The sequence below is a fragment of the Eupeodes corollae genome, chromosome 1, assembly GCF_945859685.1.
Source record: "Eupeodes corollae chromosome 1, idEupCoro1.1, whole genome shotgun sequence".
Lineage (NCBI taxonomy): Eukaryota > Metazoa > Arthropoda > Insecta > Diptera > Syrphidae > Eupeodes > Eupeodes corollae.
The window spans coordinates 58,696,475-58,717,831 of NC_079147.1; the positions used below are offsets into that span (position 1 = coordinate 58,696,475).

A 21,357-nucleotide genomic window follows, 5' to 3' on the forward strand; every position below is an offset into this window, starting at 1 on the left:
CAAATACCACTTTAGCAGGAGAACTTTAAAAAAAAAGCTTATAATAAATTTGTTTTAAACTAAAGTCACAAGGACAAATTATTAGTGAAATAGTAAACCACATAATTATAAAAATGTGTTTAGAAATATCAGCGCAAAATTTTAAATGGTTTCGTTTTACTCAGCGTAAAAGATGATTTACAATGCTAAACTTAAATAATTTTATCTATTAACATTTTCCTTAAGTTAATATCAAGAAATGGCTACTTTAACTTTAAACACTTTAAGCTAAATCCATATGACATTTGTCGTCGGCTGTATTAGAATCAACTTCCCAAATTGGTTTGGGATGAGAAGTCAAAACGACAGGCCTTGTTTTCATAAAAAACTTTTCTGAAAAATAAGAAAATTTATCAATAAAATATATACTTTAAGAAGCACAGCGTATTCTTCTGCTTAATTTTTCTTTTGCGTAACAATACGTCTTCGTCAGCTTCTACACTCGTTTCTTATGACACTCACGATTGATACAGAGAATTCGCTTGCAGCACAGTTTGCTGTTAATTCGATGCTGCCAGTGAGTGACATGACTCCGCTTGTACTTGAAAGCGTAAACGATTCTATGGGACAAACCTTCATTCGAACCCATTCAGTTACTAGAGTACTTAGAAATCTTGACATTCACAAATCCTCTGGGAATAGTATCCCCACTATTGTACTGAAGAGGTGGTCCTTAACGCTGGAAAAACCACTGAGTAAGCTTTTCTATCTGTCCTATTGTACAGGTCTCTTGCCGAGTGGATGGAAAACTGGATTTGTCCAGCCTTTCCCTTAAAAAGCCGAATCTTCCTCACCATTTAACTATCGTCCAATTGCACTTACGTTCCTTCTTTCCAAGGTCATGGAAACGCTGATAAGTTTTCAGCTTAAGAAATATCTTGTAGAACGGAAGCATCTTAATGACCGGCAATACGTCCTTGCAATAAATCCAGTGGTGATCTCATGGTTTATTTCACCGAACAGTGGAACAAAAATTTTACATCGTTTTGAAGAAAGTAAGATTATTGCACTTGATATTTCAAAGGCATTTGATAGAGTTTGGCACCAAGCTCTTTTATCGAAAATGCGTGCAATTGTTATTGATGAATACCTTCTTCGTTGGGTTAGAAATTACTGGTTCAAATCTGATATCCACAAAATAAATGCTGGTGTGCCCCAAGGCTCCGTTTTGTCTCCGACGCTCTTCCTTATTTTGATAAATGATCTTTTGTCTGAAACTTCAAACCTACTAAATTGTTTCGCTGATGGCAGTTCGCTCAGCTCTTCATATTCGTTTGTAGATTCTCATTCTTGTTCTTCGGATGTAGACGATACCAACGGCAGCGTATGATAAGCTTATTAAATTCTGATTTTGACAGCATTGTACAATGGGTAATCAAGAACCGTGTAGAATTTAATGCTTCAAAAACTCAATGCTGTCAAATATCGTAAAAGCGTAAGCCTCCCCCACTGCCACTATCCATGAGTGGTACTTGCATCAAGGAGACTGAAAACGCTGCTTAGTTTTTAGGTTTTCTCCGAGGATGCAAGAAGTTTTTACCCCTTCTGATCTGGCTATAATTTATATTTTCAAGTATCTAGTTTTAAACATCAAGGTTTAAATTAATAGTAAAACGCAAAAACAGAGTTTCTTATAGCCAAGAACAAAATTCAGGGAAAAGAATATCATAATTACCTCTTAAATTGGGAGTATAGAAATAATTAAATTTGGTGTTCTTTTGCTTCAATATAAATCCTTCAGAGTAATAAAACTTATATGTAGAACTCTTCGTTTTTTTTTATATTAAATTTAAAGGAATTAAAACAGCAAAAGGGTGTGATAGTTGACATTTAAAGGAAATAAGACATTCGATAGTGCAGCAGTAACACAAATCCTCAACTGCATTTTACTGCAAAAGACCTCGATACTTAAATACTCCGGTTGACTGGTAATGTAAGACCAAATGAGCTTCATACATCCCATTCTTTTGTCCTTGAGGAATGGAAATAACTCTGCTCCAAAGTAATGTGAAGTCAATAATAGTACATCGTGTTTATGTTTACACTTATTCAAAGAAAAAGAAACTTCAGGATAAGAGGAAAGTAAAACAGAGCTGATATAAAATCTTGGTATTGGGTTGTATTTGAAAGCATATATTTTAATTGGTAAACGAAGAACTTATACAACTGATTTTATAAAATTTTGTTTGTACTTGAATAATTTAACGTCAAAACAACAATTAATTGAGTTCAATATAATAATAACAAATTCAAAAATAACGATAAAGAACTTATAAGTAACGAGCCAATGATAATACTAAATTACGAATAAACTACGAATTCAGAGAAACCAAAAACTTAGATTTACAAACAATAAGTTCTTAAGGTTGTTACTAACAACAAATGTCTACATATGTCAAAATACTATATAAGACATGACTTGCCCTAAACGCTGTTGAATACTTCCGATTTTTTAGAAAGTAGTTATTTAAAAGAAAGCGTCAAACTACAATCAAAATATTGTTGTTCTAATCAACTTTTAAATTTAATTTTAAGAGTCAACCAACGAAAAGCGTGCCAGTATTTTTTCCAGCACTTTTTCATGTGCAGTTGAGTTATTATTGCGAAATCTTTGTGGATACAATGGACCTAACATTTAACACCAAAACTCAATGGAATTGAATAAAATCTTTAAGGTCTAAAAACTAAACTCAACAGATCCCTTATATGTATTTTCCTAAATGGCTGTTTCGAAAATGATCCTGAAAAAATATTGAACACGTTCTCAAAAGTGTAGGGAAAGTATACAGTGAGAGTAATAATTTTACAGATAACGTTATTGCTAAGAAAATGACCTTCAAAGAAAGCGATCTTCTTCTTAAAGAAAACCTTAGAACTTATAGAAGTCATTTCAAGATTTGACACCATAGGAGAAGACAAAATTATATATAAGACGGTAAAATCCGCCGCTGATAGCCTTCATAACCAGTCTGGCTTGTTTTATAACAACATCCTTCGGACTGTTACCTTTCCTCATGTTTGGAAGTAATCTATACTGAAGCGATTCCTAAGAGTTCCCGACAATATAACCAAAATAAATGGATATCACACGATATCTCTTCTACCTGTTTTCTCAAAGATTTTTGAAAACATTTTAGGACTTCGAATAGACTATCTGATGGATAAGTCAATTAGTAATAAACAACATGCTTTTAGAGTATACAGGGGAGTTCAATCTCTCAGCTCGGAAGTACAGCGCCAGCGGAGTAATGTCATCAGACCACGAGAAAGCTTTCGATCGTGTCACAACTTTTTCTATAATTGAAGAATTACATAAACGGGGTGCCCCTAAACAAACCCTTATAGTTATATCATATCTTTTTATCGGGTAGATCTTGTTGTGTTATTGGTAATTGTCTTACCTCAAACAAATGAAAACAGGATACCACAAGGGTCTCCTTTGCCAGTATACCTTTATGATGCATACATAACATTTAAAACTTAAAGAAGATTTTGTTGTTGTATATGCTTCGTGGCAGCTTCTGGAGAACCATCTACGGTGAATATCATTTTAAAAATGGCAGACAATGAAATCCTTGCTTGGACAAGGCAGATTTTCCACCATCCAAAATAGATGCTTATACAAGGCAAATGTCCCACCATCAAAAAACAGAAGCACTGCACCTTTGCCCGGGATAAGAAAGAGCCCTTAGTGTTACATTCAGTGGAAACAAGAAATGGAATCTCCCTATCAAAAATACTATCAATCAACTTAAGACTAGAAACAATGCCCTGAAAATGAAATTTCCTCGTGAAAAAGGATCACATCTGGTAACTGCTCCCAACATAACCAAAGCTCTGATCAAAGATGGTTATGTGTATTTTGAAGAAAAACTTAAAAGAGCATCGGTACAGCAATAAACGAAAATTTCCGAACAACCACAGGAGTACTAAGGACAACATCAATCGAAACGCTTATAGAATACGAGCAGGGCTTAAGCAGTCAACAAGTTAGGACAAAAACGAGCAGTAAGCTTAATGAGTAAATCCCTTACTAATGTTCTTCATCCTCTTCACACAGCTTCAAGGAAATTTCATCCAGAAAAAAAAAACAATATAGTTTCCTTAATTTCGGATCATGGTTGTGTTCCCTTAGAAACATTAGGAAATCAGTTGATTATATATCTATAGACATCAGTCGTTCCAGACACAACAGAGAAAACACTTTAAATCAACAATTCCTTACGCTTCAACGTGAGCTAGTTGAATCTATCAAGCTTTTGAAAATATTAAACACCGACAGACCCTGCAGGAATAGTAATTCTTCTTACTCAGTTTTCTAACTAAATGCAAACAACGATGAAACCAATTGATTGATTAAAAAAATCAATTTTCTTTACGAACGTGAAATCTAAAGAAATAATTTACATGTTGTGGAAATTTCTCAAAGTTTTTAAAAGTGTCACTTAAGTTTTTTGATACTAAAAAATATTGAACACGGAGAATCCTTTCGAAAGCCCTTTTGAAGTAAAATTTTGTAAAACTTGATTTCCCACAAAATATTTCTTTATTGTTATGCATAACTGTTGGCCAAAAGCGAGCTGTAAAAATGGCAAAAAAAACGATTTTTCGAACATTGCGTTTTCGCGTTTAATATAGGATTCAATTAATATTCTTTTTAGCCCCACAAAGTCCGTGGGTATTCCCTAGCAGTTCATAGGGTCTCAACTACTCATATACGCCATGCATCGTGTAGGAAGAATATGTTAGGTTAAGGTGGTGGTCAGAGGCCGGAAAAGCCAATACACCATTACGAATAGTTAGACCGTTGTGATACTTAAGGGATCTAAATATCTTCCTTACTGATTAAATCAATTGGAATGAATCTTTTAATGCATTCAATTTCGGAATTTCTTAGATCACTGGGATCTCTAGCTCTTCTCTGATCTCGTGAATCACCCTCGCTTCTTTTTCATTTTGGTAGTCATTCTTTTCGAAGCCTGTGTTCAGTACCACTTCTGCCTTCGTATAAAACTGTCAATAGGTTCCTGTACTGTTTTCCCATACCGTTCTTTGTTGAAGGTACGATTGGATTCAAATTCAAGTTTGACATTCGTATACTTACTTACTTAAGGTGGCGCTACAGTCCGGGGCGGACCTGGGCCTCAATCAACAAGCGTCTCCAGCCAGCTCGGTCCCTAGCTAGCTGTCTCCAGTTTCGCACGCCAAGTTGGTTGAGGTCCTCTCCCACCTGAAAAACCTGTGGACGCTTGTGTCCTCTTGAATGCACATGTCTACCATTTGAACATCTGACATTCGTATAAGATTGTTCAAAATTCAAAATTTGTTCCTTGGAGAATTTTCTTCATGACAAAAACTTTAGTCAATCCAAAAACATCATGCAAGGATCTGTAAATTTGAAAAACTATGAAAGCATTCAAGATTATTTATTACTTTAGTTTGAATAAATATTTAAGTCATTTTTTCAAACAAAATTAAAAGAATTTGCACAGCACATTTTGTAATTTGCAGAATTAATGCAAAATTTCCATCAGCACTTTTGAATGGAAAAATACTCCGCAGTGCATATTCTGACTGCTCAAAGCTCCTCATAGAGTACTCAGTGCTCCACCCACATAACTTGCCTATTACCCTGCCCTGTGAGAATTTTATTACAATTGATCACCTGTTACGTGAGTACCTATGCATGCATGACATTCTCGTCCTCGTTCTCGTCCTGGTCGTCATACCCAATGCTCGTCCTCGTATCGATAAAAGTTGCTCCTGCTGTTGCAGCAAACATCCTATGAATGGGACAGCAGCATCATCATCGGGTAGAAAAGAGAATGTCCTTGATGTTTCTGTCCTGGTGTCCTGGAATTTTTTATGTGCGTCCGTCTGTTGGTCGAATGGTTGTTGTTTGTTGGTAGGTGGTGGCTCATCGTCCTCGACATCGTCCTGGTTGTTGTTGTTTTGGGTTTTTTTTATTGTCTGTATGTTGCTTTGTCAGTGTCGATTCGCAATTCAAATTTATTTAGCCATTCTGATCGGTAAATTCAGTTGTTTCACAAAGCAGTTAAAACAACACAGCAGGTTACAAAGCAGGCAGGCTGGCAGTTTGGCTGGCGCTCAGGCAGGAGGGCGTTGTAATGGTTTGGAAATGCAGGTCTCCATTTTGTATCCAACAAGTTGCTATGTGAATATCGATATACCATACGTACATAAATACGATTTTCAGCAGCCGACAGGACACTCTTTGCACACGCTTGGCTCAGGCTGCAAACTGATGGACATATTGGGAAATGTTTTAATAATTATGCCCAGGACATCAATGCAAATTAGTGTGTTGGAACAACCTGATTTGTTATCGGATTTGTGCTCCCTTCCTTGTTGCTTTACTTCACCTCCTACCAATGCCAGTTATTCACGGGGGACAAAAATATAGATACAAACATATGAACTTGTGTTTATGTATAGTACATACAGTTATGGCCAAAATAATAGTAACAAACCATAGTTTTTTGTAATTTGTGTCTTTAGCAACCTAAAATTAAAACATTAAATTTGAATGTTAAATATTTTATAAAAACCTACACATTCATATATTAGTTGCGGAAGTACCAACTTTTATTTTAAAATTGAAAAATCAAAAGGCCCCAAGAGAAGACGGGATCTCATGTGAGTTTTTTTAAAAATACGACTCCTACGTTTATCAACCACTTAAAAATATTGTTCAATTAAGTTTTTCCGAATGCTGATTTCTCTTCTTCGTTCGTCTGTAGTATTTCCAATACATAAAAAAGGTCCCTTGAACGTTGCTGAAAATTACAGAGGCATTTCATTTATGAATGTTATAGCCAAAATATTCTGCGGTATCTTTGTAGAGAGACTGGAAAAATGGGTTCAACAAAGAAATATTCGATCTGATTATCAAGCTGTTTTAGAGAACATTTTCCTATGATAGATCAGATTTTTACGCTATCATCAATTGTTCAAACGTTTCAAGACAGGGCAATAAAGTTTATTCGTTCTTATTCGACTTTTAACAGAAATGAAAATTGGTCTATCTACCAAATGCAGGTGTTTGGGTTGGCAGAATCTTCTCTCAGAGTTACCGAGAAAGTACTGGTATGGAATAAGAATGTCCCCTTAGTGCTTTCCTGTTTTCGTTGTTTATTAATGATATATAAGATGATCTACCTGGAGGAGGAGCAATGCTCAATCGGTTATCAAGTTATTGCAAAATATGGGGAATAACCATTACTGAAAAACCAAAAATTATGGTGTATTGTTTGGGTGTATAAGGCTGGATCCAACTCTGGATTTCAGTAAACACCTTTCTGAAAAAGTGCGTACATACTGTAAGAAATGTTTAAAATTCTACGAAGTTTTTAAAACGAATATTGAAGATAGTGATTTAAGATTTTTAAAACCATCACAAATTTTACTGGAAAATAACTAAACCATGAAACCTTATATGTTTTTTCGTTTTTTAAAAAGTAATATTTCAAAAATGTGATATCTCGGATTTAAATTAAGATCATCAATATCCGAAGAAAAGTGTAATTTGATTACTAGAAACAAAACTTTGTCGATCAGTGTTAAATTTGATAATATAGCTGAAAAGTCCTTATTTTAGTCAACTTCAATTAGTTTTATTTTTCTTAAAGATAACAAGTTTTTTTACAAAATTTTGTCTAACTTAAAGGGTTTTTACTACCCTCATCATCCTGTCCAAGTTTGAATATAGAATCAGCGTTAGGAAATGAAAGGATTCACAAGGAAATAAAGGTGAACATTGGTCTTAAAGTTTTGGATAGAAAATGGGAATGGAAACATAGTTGAACATTCAACATTCTTGATGTGCGGTTGGAAAAAGAAATTAAGCTGAAGTCTTAGCTGATAAGCATTCTTAGAATTGGGAATTCGCCAGAAATTTTTTGTATAGGAACATCTACATTTGAAGCATTTACATTAAAATTCTACAAGGCAAATAATTCTCTAAAGTCTGTCTGCTGTCGAGATCAAAGTTAAATGAGCTGAAGTTGGAGGTAGAAGAGCGTCAGTGACGAAACGGAGTGCTGGGGAAGAACTACATGTATTTTATACCAATACTAATAGCTTGGTGCCAAATTAAATGCTGTTGAAATAATATTAAGTTTAAAAGTCTTACTTTCTTTAAAACGATGTAAGCCTTCAAATAATCGGTCGATTTTTTGCTATGAAACACATACTGCCCCTAATTTAGAAGCTTTTGTTCTTGAAGTAATAAATAATCAGTATTTTCATGAGCTTGGAGTGAGTGCAATTGGAGGATAGTTAGAAGGGAAAAACGATTTGACTTTTTTATAATGACATCCTGGACAAATGGTGTTTTCCATCTTCTCGAAAAGAGGCCTGTACAATGGGAAAAATATGGGATTCTGGATTAGTCAAGGTACTGAATTTTTCTTGAGGATTTAAGTACCATCCATAAAAGACATTGTGCATGAGAGAAGTGACCCAATACGTTTTATACTGTCACATCCAAGTTGGAACAGTGGTTTCATAAGCTTCGGGCTTAGCACTTCTCCAATTAGACGAAGACCAAATATTTTTCAATCCATTTCAAATATACTAATTGTTGTTTTGACACTTTAAAATTTATTCTTAATTTAGGTTTTGTACTACATTTTTAAAATAAATCTGTTTCCGGATACGTTTCCATGGTGTTGAGATTTTGCATTAAGGCAAGCCTTCTCACGATACGAAGACACGATTTAGAAATGACATGTGTTGTTGAGAGTAGAAATAGATTAACTTTAGTTTTGTTTCATAAAGTCTTTCTTTCTCCAAAGCTCATTTTGAACAGGATATCCCCTGATTTTTGACATTTCTATGAAATTAGAGAATTTCTATCGACTTTCGCGATCTCATTTAAAATTATAGGCATGGCTCTATTAGAGAGTAATAAAATGATTCCAAGATGATTTTTAGTGCAGTGTTAGTGTTTTTATTTGTAATTGGATACACAATTTAATATTTGTTATAACTTATTACAAAATCTTAAGAAAATTGATTAAATTCAGACTAGAACTTATCTTACCAAAAGATAACAACGACGCGTAGACAACTCAAAAATTGATTTTATGTTAAACGATGTTTCTTATCCTTATCTTTTTTTGAACAACAAGAATCAAGATACTTTTATTCTGTTTTACTACAGTTAATAAATTGATGAGGTAGGCAATATACAGAAATTGAAAACGTGCACTTTTGTAGTTTGAGTGTTCAAACCCTCATGAAAGCATGGGTTGCTTAAATTAGACAGCTTTATGTTGCTACTTCAAAAATGAGATGGCTTAGCAGTGATTGTCCATCTTTCCTTGAAACCAACATGATACAAAATGCACCATCTTTCTTCTAAAAATGCTGTCAAATTCGTATTTAATTCTGTCCGGTTATTGTTTCGTACTGGTTTGGTTTCAGGTAAAGCTCAAAAAGTGCAGCAACCAGTAGAAGTAATAATCTCTCTTCGAGATACAAAATAGTTATCAATTGCACCAATAGTTCAGAATACTTAGAAGGAATATTTACCCTTATCAATTATGTGATAATGACTTCATAACTTATGGGAACAATATTCTACACTTACCAAAGACCATGCGTTGAGCTAACTTTTGTTAGGGTAACCATTTGCTATCAAAAAGATAAACGGTGATTTTTTAAAAGCTTGAGAACTTTTTCAAAAAAAAAACGCATAAAATTTGCAAAATCTCATCGATTCTTTATTTGAAACGTTAGATTGGTTCATAACATTTTTGAAGATAATTTCATTTAAATGTTGACCGCGGCTGCGTCTTAGGTGGTCCATTCGGAAAGTCCAATTTTGGGTAACTTTTTCGAGCATTTCGGCCGGAATAGCCCGAATTTCTTCGGAAATGTTGTCTTCCAAAGCTGGAATAGTTGCTGGCTTATTTGTGTAGACTTTAGACTTGACGTAGCCTCACAAAAAATAGTCTAAAGGCGTCAAATCGCATGATCTTGGTGGCCAACTTACCGGTCCATTCCTTGAGATGAATTGTTCTCCGAAGTTTTCCCTCAAAATGGCCATAGAATCGCGAGCTGTGTGGCATGTAGCGCCATCTTGTTGAAACCACATGTCAACCAAGTTCAGTTCTTCCATTTTTGGCAACAAAAAGTTTGTTAGCATTGAACGATAGCGATCGCCATTCACCGTAACGTTGCGTCCAACAGCATCTTTGAAAAAATACGGTCCAATGATTCCAACAGCGTACAAACCATACCAAACAGTACATTTTTCGGGATGCATGGGCAGTTCTTGAACGGCTTCTGGTTGCTCTTCACTCCAAATTTTGCTTATTTACGTAGCCATTCAACCAGAAATGAGCCTCATCGCTAAACAAAATTTGTCGATAAAAAAGCGGATTTTCTGCCAACTTTTCTAGGGCCCATTCACTGAAAATTCGACGTTGTAGCAGATCGTTCGGCTTCAGTTCTTGCACGAGCTGTATTTTATACGGTTTTACACCAAGATCTTTGCGTAAAATCTACCATGTGGTCGAATAACACAAACCCAATTGCTGCGAACGGCGACGAATCGACATTTCACGGTCTTCAGCAACACTCTCAGAAACAGACGCAATATTCTCTTCTGTACGCACTGTACGTATTCGTGTGGTTGGTTTAATGTCCAATAAAGTAAACTGAGTGCGAAACTTGGTCACAATCGCATTAATTGTTTGCTCACTTGGTCGATTATGTAGACCATAAATCGGACGTAAAGCGCGAAACACATTTCGAACCGAACACTGATTTTGGTAATAAAATTCAATGATTTGCAAGCGTTGCTCGTTAGTAAGTCTATTCATGATGAAATGTCAAAGCATATTGAGCATCTTTCTCTTTGACACCATGTCTGAAATCCCGCGTGATCTGTCAAATACTAATGCATGAAAATCGTAACCTCAAAAAAATCACCCTTTACATAGCTTATTACAAAATCTTAAGAAAATTGATGAACTTGAGACTAGAACTTATCTTAACAAAAGATAAAAACGATGCGTAGTGTAACATGCAGATTCATGCTTAATTAAATATAAATGCAGGCGTGCAATTTATAAAAACTCTTTAACTAAATTAAAGTAAAACCGCCACATGCAAAGATAAAATAAGACCAGACTTCTTAATTGTTTGAATGCTTTATTTGAACTAACTTACTTAACAAACAGTAATAAATTGGGTAAGCTTTTAAGAAGCATAATGTAAAACATAAAAAGGAATACATAAAAACTGTCATAGGATCGTCTGATAATTCCGGTACACATTGAAGTAAATAGATTAAGTTGAATGCATACACAATTCTATGTTTTGAATAAAACATTATAAAAGCTTTTTAGTTTGTGCCTGCGATCGTAAAAGGGTTGCCAGATACTTAATTATAAATTAATATTAGGTATGTTATAAAGTCATATCGCAAGATATACGATCTCTTACAGTAGACAACTCAAAAATGTATTTTATGTTAAACGATGTTTCTTATCCTTATCTTTTTTTAAACAACAAGAATCAAGATACTTTTATTCTGTTTTACTACAGTTAATATATTGATGCCAAAAGGTAGGAATATACAGAAATTGAAAACGTGCATTTTTGTAGTTTCAGTGTGCAAACGCTCATGAAAGCATGGGTTGCTTAAATTAGACAGCTTAAGGGCTTTATGTTGCTACTTCAAAAATGAGATGGCTTAGCAATGATTGTACATCTTTCCTTGAAACCAATATGATACAAAATGCATCGTCTTTTTTCTAAAAAATGCTGACAAAATCGCATTTAATTCTGTCCGGTTTTTCTTTCGTACTGGTTGACATTTCTATAGCATTTCAGGTAAAGCTAAAAAAGTGCAGCAAACAGTGGAAGTAATAATCTCTCTTCGAGATACGCAATAGTTATCAATTGCACCAATAGAACGTGAACTTAGAAGAAAAATTTACCCCTTTCAATTATTTGATAATGACTTCATAACATATGGGGTTTATATTCTACAATTACCAAAGACTTTACATTTCAAATACTGGTAACCCTGGGTTGGGCCAACTTTTGGTAAGGTAACCATTTGCTATCAGACGGATATTTGGATAAGGTTTTATTTTAAACACAAACCAATTTTTGCTAAAGCAACCCTATGCTATTAGAAAGATAGTTTAATAGTCTTTAATTTAAACTAAAAACCGACTAAAAACACATCTGATTCATTTTCTAAAACTAACAAAGACTTAACATTTCTAATTTAGGCAAACTTGGATTATATATTTTATTTTTGGTTAGGCAACTCTATATAACAGATGAGGCTAGATATTCATTTAACGTATCTTAGATTTAAACATTGATATTCGAGACTAGAGCAAAAGTCAAAATTCTACTCGCAACTACAGGTTTTTTTTTAACAGGCATGCAACAAAGGCAGAGCGACAGGGACAGCAAACGACGTCATATTTCTTGCCGCTCTTTTGACATTTCTCTTTAGTAAGGTTTGCCGTTTCATGATGGAATGATATACGAGCCAACAAAGAGTCGAAATTATTAAAATTTACTACCAAAGGGCTAAGAGGGCTACGTCCAAGTTATGGTCGTAATAATAGTCCTAGTAGATCAACAATTGAGCATCTCGTGGAAATATTTAAATCCAAAGGTATACTTACTTACTTAAGGTGGCGCTACAGTCCTGTGTGAACTAGGGCCTCACCCAACAAACTTCTCCATCCAACTCGGTCCCTAGCTAGATGTCCCTAGTTTTGAGCTCCAAGTTGGGTGAGGTCACCTTCCACTTGTGCGCGCCACCTGATCCGCGGCCTTCTTCTACTGAGCATTGGTTTCCATGCACTCTACGTGACCAAGCCATCTTAGTCTTTGGACTTTTACCCTTCTGGCTAAGTCTACGTCGCTGTACAACCCGTGCAGTTCGTCGTTCCATGTTCTCCTCCACTCCGTTTAGATTGGTCTCTCGAAAGAGGACTTTACCACTCAATTGCTTTCTTAGCCCAAAGAAACAGCGGTTCAAAAAAATCAAATGGGGAGGCGCAACAGTCCGTTGTGAACCAGGGCCTAGTGACTTACAACTCTCAACCATTCCTGTGTGCGAGTACTGTTGTGAGGAATGGAAGGGACCTACAATTTAAGGCCGAATCCGAACGGCTAATTTGAGAAAGCACTTTTTCATGACAAGAATTACTCTTGAAGGAATTGTCAATTCCTCGCAAGAGGCAGTACCCACGAAAATTAATTTTTTAAATTAAGGCGGCACAGGCAGGGATTGAACCCAAGACCCTTTGCATGACAGTCCAACGCACTAACCATCATGCCACGGGTACTACTAACAGCGGTTAGGAAGAGTTATTCTCCGTTTGATCTCGGTGCTAGTTTTGTTTTATGAATTCATAGAGGAGCCAGGGTAGACAAAGTCCTTAACTTCCTCAAATTTGACCGATACTCGGTGTTGTAGGTCCTTTCTTCATGCTTTGAGCTTATTAACTAACTCTCAAAAACCCCATTGACATCAGGCTGAGTTCTTCCGATTATGTCAATGTAATCACCATTTGCTAGTAATTTGAAAGATAGTGCCTCTAGTGTTGACATGCTAGCGATGCACTGTTCTTTCAAGTATGATGTTCAAGAAATGCTGTGATATGCGAGCTTGACATGGATGATAAGATGGTGGGTTTTGATTTGATGTTGTGGGTTTATTTCCAGTATCTGCAGTAATGTGAATATTTGATCGACTGTGGACTTTCCTGGTCTAAAAGCACACTTATAAGGACCTATCAGGTTGTTGACGATGGGCGTTAGACGTTCACATATGTGGCGATGTTAAGTAGACTGATTCCTCTATAGTTGGTGCAGTTTAGAGGGTCTCCTTTTTCAGGATCGGGCAAACAATACTGAGGTTCCATTTATCGGGCATGCTTTCTTCCGACCATCTTACAGATAAGTTGGTACCAAATTATCTCCAGCTGCTTTAAAGAGCCCAGCATTCAAGCCATCCGCTCCAGCAGCTTTATTAGGCTTCAGCTTCGAAATGGCAATCTTTACTTCGTATAAGTCGGGAGGTCGGGATTGTTGGCTTCCATCGTCTATGTTGAATGGATCATCCTGCTTGACAGCAGAATTCGGTTCGTCGTCGCCGTTATACAGTCTGCAGAAGTGGTGGTTCCATATCCTCAACATTAACTGCGGTTCCACTATGATGTTTCCACTTTCGTCCTTGCAGCCTTCGGTTCTAGGTTTATGTACCTGTGAATTTCTTTTCACTTGTTCATAAGGCTTTCGAACTTTATGCCTGCTTTTAAATCTCTAAACATCTTCGACCGAACGCTTCCCATGCCCTCTCTTTTTCCTTATTAGAATTCGGTGTTCCTCTAGCCTCTTCTGCTCATAGATCTTTCGTCCTTTTGTGCAGCGCCACTTTGCGTGCCTTTTGTTTTTCTGCATTTGCCTGCCGTCATTCCTCATCAAACCAGGGGTTCCTTGTTGGTGGCTGTTTAAACCCAGCACATCAGAGGCGGCTTCTCTGATTGCATCTTGGCAATGTTGCCACTGGTTTTCGATACATTGTGTTGGCGGCAGAGAACTTCGAGAGAGATTCCTTGTAACTCGGACGGAAAAGGATTTGGCGATCTCTGGCGATTGTAGCCGTTCGACGTTGTACGTTCTTTCAGCACCTCCCTGTTTTGCTTTGGGTCTGAAAATCCGAAGTGCGACCTTGGCTACAACGAGGTAGTGGTCCGAGTCGATGTTAGCTCCTCGGAAAGTTTGTACATCCATCATGCTGGAAGCGTGCCTGGCGTCGATCGCAATATGGTCAATCTATTCCAAGTTCCTTTGTGGATGTTGAGGTGTGGAAAACGCGTACTGGCTACCATGACGTTTCGCCCGTAGCAAAATGTATGAGCCCAGGACTATTTTAATATCGTAGCTAGGAGACTCTCTTGATTCGTTTGGTTATGAGGCGCTCATTAATGCACCTATAGCTCAAGACTTCTTGCCTAAGTCTGGCTCCAATGGCAAAGCCGCATCCAAATAAGCGCTGTTGGTTTTCGTGGTAGCAGTCACCATAATAAATATCGCAATTTTCCATCCTCTTTTAGCACGGCCCATCCCATCGTATTTCCTGAATGGCGGTGATGTCTGCTTTATAGCAGTCTAGAGTCTCCGCTAATTCTTAGGTTGCACGTGGTCTGTTAAGGGACCTAACATTCCACGTGCATATCCGAAGTTCGTTGTCCTTTATTCGTTTGCGTTGGTTGTCAACAGTAAATCCGTCCGTATCCGAGGCTTGTTGGTGCTTCGTAACTTTGAAAGGTCTTAGGTGGCCAGGAAGTCACCTGACGGTGGTGATTTTTGCGAAAAGATCTTGGCCTACATCCCTTCAAGATTAAATAGACGCAACAACTGAAGCCGCTTGCCCACTAGAAGCGTCATATGTTCGTACAACTTTTTGTAGTAATGCATGGGCTTCCCTGATGATCAAAACCGTAAACGAATATTTGCGTCCCCAATTGGATGATATGGACTTAGAAGACATGTGGTTGCAACAGGACGGCGGCGCGGTGGTGGCGCAGCGCTACAAGCCACATAACGAATTTCAAAATGAATTTATTGGAAACCAAGTTTGGACAACGCATGTTATCTCACGAAATGGTCCTGTCGCTTGGCCACCTTAGCAGTGCGATTTGATATATCATGTGGGTATACGTCAAGTCTATGGTGTATGGTAACAAGCCAGCAACTATTGATGAACTTCGTACGAATATCGAACGTGAAATTGTAGTAACAGAAGATTTATGCTTTAAAATTGTCGAAAATTAGGTTCAGCGTCTGGAATTCTAAAAGCGTGCCCGTGGTGGTGCAAAAGAAATCAAACGTACTTTTACAGGAATAAAGAATTTCATTGATATCTAAAATCGTTGTTGTTTTATTTAAAAACAAATCTTTTGTTGCGCTCTTATTGAAAAACATATTACATTTACTTTTATCTGCTGTGAAGATTTTGTATTTGTAATACGTGTAAAATCCTATTTTACTATGGATATTTTTGGCAAAAAAAACCTATAGATTAATTGAACATTTCTATAACTGTAGTTTGTATACTAATAAAATTATTAATTGACTAATTTGACAATTTTGTATCTGTTGTTATAAACTCGCTCTTTTATTGCCTATTAAATTGACTCCCATAATTAAAAACAAGAAGCAAAACAGATAAATTCAAAAGTAAGAAATGTTCCTATTATTTTGACCATAAATGTCCTTAGATATGCAGACGTTATGTTGATCTGTTGTTTCGATTGAATGATTTGATAGATTTACTGGAAATGGGATCATAATGTTTTCTTTTTTGCTGTTGGTTCTATTTTTATTTTACAAAAGCTCCGACTCTTAGTTCGAATAATTAAATACAATAAATTAAAATCCGATTAAGTAAAAAGTTTTAAAACAGAAACACACACTCACTTAAAAATAAAAGGAACAATGAAAATTTTCACCAATTTGTTGGTATGTAGGTTTTGGATTTTAAACCTTTTTACCTTTTTGAATAATAAATAAATAAAATAAAACAAAACCTATTCCACATGAGTAACATTTAATACGCTGCTGTAAAAAAAGAAATGGTTTATGGTTTTATAATTATATTTAGCATATTTTTTTGTATTTTGTTATAAGAAGCTTAGTAACTGCACAATGCACATCATGAATTATTCAGGGGAAAAGCTTCTGGGTTAGGTTCGTTTATTTTTGAAAATTTTAAATAAATTAGATTTAGAATGAAACATAAATATTAATAAAGATTTGTTTAAATTAGATACGTGTACCTTTTTTGCATATTACATTGTTTTGAGTCCTTCATTTATATAATAAAGTAACAAATGATAAAAGTGGTTTGGCTTTATGATATCTATGATGTGTAGATAATTATGAAATGTACATTTCGCAATCCTTCAATTTGGATAAAATTAGTTTTTAAAACGAAAAATTACTAATTAGGGGGTTGCCCTTTATAGTAAATAATTTTGAAGATGAAATTCTTCAGTAAAATTAATCAAGAAGTCTGTTGAGAAATTCACTTTATGGAAAGTTCGCTTAAATTTTTGGGCCAACATTATGAACATGGTTTTCTGTTGTGTGTTGTTGACGTGAAACTTAGAGATAATTCTTCGATGGCACTTAACAGACTTGCGAGCCTAGAAAAATCCTTGAAGAAAAAAACCCATCTTCTTGAATTTAAAAATAATTATGTTCAAGGCTTGTTAGCTTAAGGGCATGCTAGAGTCGCACCAGATGATGAATTGACAAAGTTGTGCCATCATTGTCGAGAATACAAATAAGAAACAGTGAATCCAAAATGAGTTTCGGATGTAGATACTTAAGTTAATGAAGTTTTAATCAATACATTTCTTTCGAAACGCCCAGACAACCTTTTGCCATTATATGCTGGCTTGTTTAAATTTTACGATCGAATTAAACTGTAAAAGATGATGCAAAGGAGATGTTCCACCGAATTCGAATCATGGAAGATAATAAGCCATGATAAAGATTTGTATGGGGATATGATGACAGTTCACGCTAGCCTACGGTTTGCATAGATTATGCAAGTATTGATGTTTGGTCCCAGAAGTTCTCCAACGAGTGCACAATTCGTAAGAATTGTCCAATGGGGATTAAAAAACCGCGTGGAATTTAATGCTTCAAAAACGCAATGCTGTCTTGTATCGTAAAAGCGAAATATACCTCCATTACAATTATCCATGGATGGCACTTGCATCAATGAGACTAAACATCACGATGATCACATACGCGATGTCGCCAAAAATGCCGCAAAGTATTTGGGTTTCCTTAGGCGATGCAAGAAATATTTCACCCCTTCTGATCTGGCTGTTATCTACTAGACTTAGTGCTCCTGCAACTTACTTAAGCCTCTTTGATAGTATTGAACGTAGAGCATTTAAATTGTACTGTCAAACACAGAGATTAGTTCTTTAGCCATACTACGCGAATGTGAAATGCCGTACCACACTCTGTCTTTCCTAGTCATTGCAATATTCAGGAATGCAAAACCAATGTGCACCGACATCTCCTTTTAAACCCTCTCTCCTCTTCCTAGTTTTCACACTGTGCCTCTGCTTAATAAGGGTAGTAATATCCCCTTAAGTGTGTGTTTATTATAAAAAAAATGTCGTTATCATGTTTCAATAGTTTTTCAAGGGAGATTGTTATGGGACCCACGCTGATAACTTTTCACCAAATTTTTATAGCTTTAAGAATATCTTTCTTAAAGCTATATTCTCAAGATACTTTAATCGAAAACTATTCCATATCAAGTTCATTTTGTTTTTGTAGGTAATATGATTCGTTATATGTATAATGATTGTGCAATAAATCGAATACTATTTAATTTCAATTCATATACCCCAAACAAGTACTGGTGAAACTTTTTTATTCCGAATATGATCGACAAAGCTTCTTTTTCGATCTGACTGTAGCGTTTCTGGGATTCTGTTAATGTCTTCGAAGCAAAAGCTATCGGTTTCTCAGATCCGTCCGGATATATGTGAGATATTACCGCGCCAATACCATGCGACGATGCGTCTGTCGCTAAAGAGACTGGCAGATCATTTTGAAAATGAACTAACCTCGATACACTCATGAGTTTCTCTTTAAATATTTGGAAAACTTTTCGCTGCTCGTCTCCCCATATAAATTTTACATTCTTCGATTGAAGTTTATTTAACGGGGCAGCAATTTGTGCAAAATTTTCTATAAACTGATTATAGTAGTTTATTTTTCCTACAAATGCTTCTAGTTCCTTCAAGTTGCTGGGCTCGGGCAAGTCTTTGATGGCAAGTAGTCGTGACTCAGACGGACGAATGCCAGTTGCGTCTATTATATGACCCAGGTACTCGATTTTGCTTTTGGCAAATTCACATTTTTCTAGACGGCATCGTAGACCATGACTCTCAAGACGTTCAAGAAAAGTCTTTAGATTATCCAAATGCTCTCCTTTGCTTCTCCCAGAAATAATGACATCATCGACATAAGCTGCGCCAAACAGCCCGGTTGTCAATTGTTCGATGTAGTTTTGAAAAATTCCCGTAGAGCTAGCTGTACCGAAAGGTACACGTAGATATTGAAACAGACCAAACTCAGTGGAAATGACACAGATTTTCTGAGACTCCTCATCTAACGGGATCTGTAAATAAGCATCAGAGAGATCTATTTTCGTAAAATAACAACCACCTTCAAGACTGTGAAAAATGTCCAAGACCCGTGGCAATGGATGACGATTTACTATTAGTTGCGGATTTATTGTTTGCTTGAAATCGCCACAAATACGAATCGAACCATTCGCTTTTTGAACAGGGACGATGGGGGCAGCCCATTGACTTGTCTCAATTCGCCGGAGAATACCCAGCTTAAGAAGTCTATCTATTTCGGCTTTCACTTTTTCTTTTTGGGCAAAAGGGACGGGTCGATATTTACAAAATTTTGGTTGTGCATCAGCCTTTAATACCAAATGACCAACGTAACTATTGCTACATCCCAGCTCTGAATTGAACACTGATTTATTACGTTCACAAAGTGTTTTTGCTTCTAAAGCTAGTTGTTGCTGCTCTTTGTCAGAATTGTCACTTGAAACATGTAGAGCTTTTTCTTCACTTTGTTGCTTTATGCTAAGATCAAACGCATCAAACAAGTCCATTCCCATAATGTTGGAACCATATTCGCTATCGACTACTAATAAAGGCAATCTACGTACAATACCCCTCCAAATAATCTCTGCCGAAATCATGCCTTTAATGGGAATTTTAATATTACCATATGCTCTCAGTACTCGGTCGGTCGTTGCACAAATTGGTTCTCCTAAATTCCGATAACCTTGCAAACCTATTAATGAGCAGGTAGCCCCCGTGTCTAATTGAAAATCAAGCGGGACTTTGTTTACTTCTAGTGACACAATTAATCTCTTTTTTGATTCTTCGCATTGACCAATTGATTCTTTTAGAGTGCATATGTCTTCATGCTGCACTTCGTGTATTAAATGTGCCGTTTCTCTAAAATCTTTATTCAAAGTATTTTGATTATTATGTGAACGCGATTGGTAATGACGATGCTTGGAGCTTGAGCGATTGCTTTGTCGGTTTTGAGAATAATCCCGTTTCCTACGACGTCGATCACGTGTATTTTGTTTTTTGTTCGAGAGACATACGCTCTGGATATGCCCACGTCGATGGCATTTGTCACATACAAAATCTAAATATTTGCAATTTTGGCGGTCATGTTGCACGTTGCAATCAGGACATGACTTTCTATTTAAATAATTGGCGTTTTGTGACTTACTCGAGTAAATAGCGTTGACTTCAACTGCGGCGGTGGTAGACATTGGTTTTCTTTCTCCTTCCTTCAAGATTGATGTGGCTTTCTGCGATAACTCAAAAGCTGTGATGATACTCTCCATCTTTTGTAAGGAAGGATCGCTGTCCTGCGTGGCTTGCAAACGTATTTGATCATGCGGTGTATAAAAGACTATCATGTCACGGATCATATATTCAGCATAAGAGTGATTACACCCTTCTTTACGGCACGTGAATGCACAGTCCTTGGCAAGGCCCTTGAGATCCGCGATCCAGTCACTGTAGCTTTGTCCTTGAGACATTTGATGACGAAGAAATTTACATCTCGAAGCCAGGATATGCAAATCGGATTTGAAATGTTTTGTGAGCTGTGAGGTTAGCTTGCTAAAAGTGTGTGTACTTACGTCTGTTGTCTCAAAAAGTTTCTTCAATAGGTCTAGAAGATGATCGCCGCATGATGACAAGAAAAATGACTTCTTCACATTCTCCTCTGTGATAGAGTTTGCCGCAAAGTGTTGCTGAAGTTGAAAGAGATAATTTTCCCAGTTCGCTTTGGCCGGATCGAAAGCTTCAAACTTGGGAACTGTAGTGGTGGTCGAGGCACCCGGAACTCTGCTCATGATCTCTTCCATCATGTCCATATTCTTCTTCATGAGATTCTCAAACCATGCTTGCTGTTGCCTGATGAGCTGCTCTTCATCCCATCCTCGTCGCCAATTAATATGATTCGTTATATGTATAATGATTGTGCAATAAATCGAATACTATTTAATTTCAATTCATATACTTTATTAATTCAATAAGACAATTCAAATAAATTTAGATAGTTAATTAGGTTGAGTAAAAAAGAAAGAACTGGACACGTTGTCGGCTGGTAAAGAAGTGAGAAAAGTTGAGTCCGGAAATAATCGTCTTAAAAACGTCGCTGTCAAGT

The 21,357-nt window shown here is 36.4% G+C and overlaps 1 protein-coding gene across 1 annotated transcript; it reads right to left on the reverse strand.

Moving 5' to 3' along the window:
- Positions 1–262: 262 nt before the first annotated feature.
- Positions 263–21,064, reverse strand: LOC129939485 (uncharacterized). The gene is made up of 3 exons (XM_056047513.1): positions 18,482–21,064; positions 5,769–5,976; positions 263–372 (listed from the first exon to the last, which is right to left on the reverse strand). The coding sequence occupies exons 1-3, from the start codon at positions 21,062–21,064 to the stop codon at positions 263–265; spliced, it is 2,901 nt and encodes a 966-aa protein (XP_055903488.1).
- Between the last annotated feature and the right edge of the window lie 293 nt (positions 21,065–21,357).

What these genes read in the sequence shown, in the direction of transcription:
- LOC129939485 (XM_056047513.1), bottom strand. Translation starts at nt 21,064, where the DNA reads ATGGACATGATGGAAGAGATCATGAGCAGAGTTCCGGGTGCCTCGACC. An exon ending in TTCACCAGTACTTGTTTGGG is followed by an intron (nt 5,977 to 18,481) that starts GTATATGAATTG and finishes AACAACAACCAG; the next exon opens with GACGATGTCGAGGACGATGA. An exon ending in GATACGAGGACGAGCATTGG is followed by an intron (nt 373 to 5,768) that starts GTATGACGACCA and finishes CTTATTTTTCAG; the next exon opens with AAAAGTTTTTTATGAAAACA.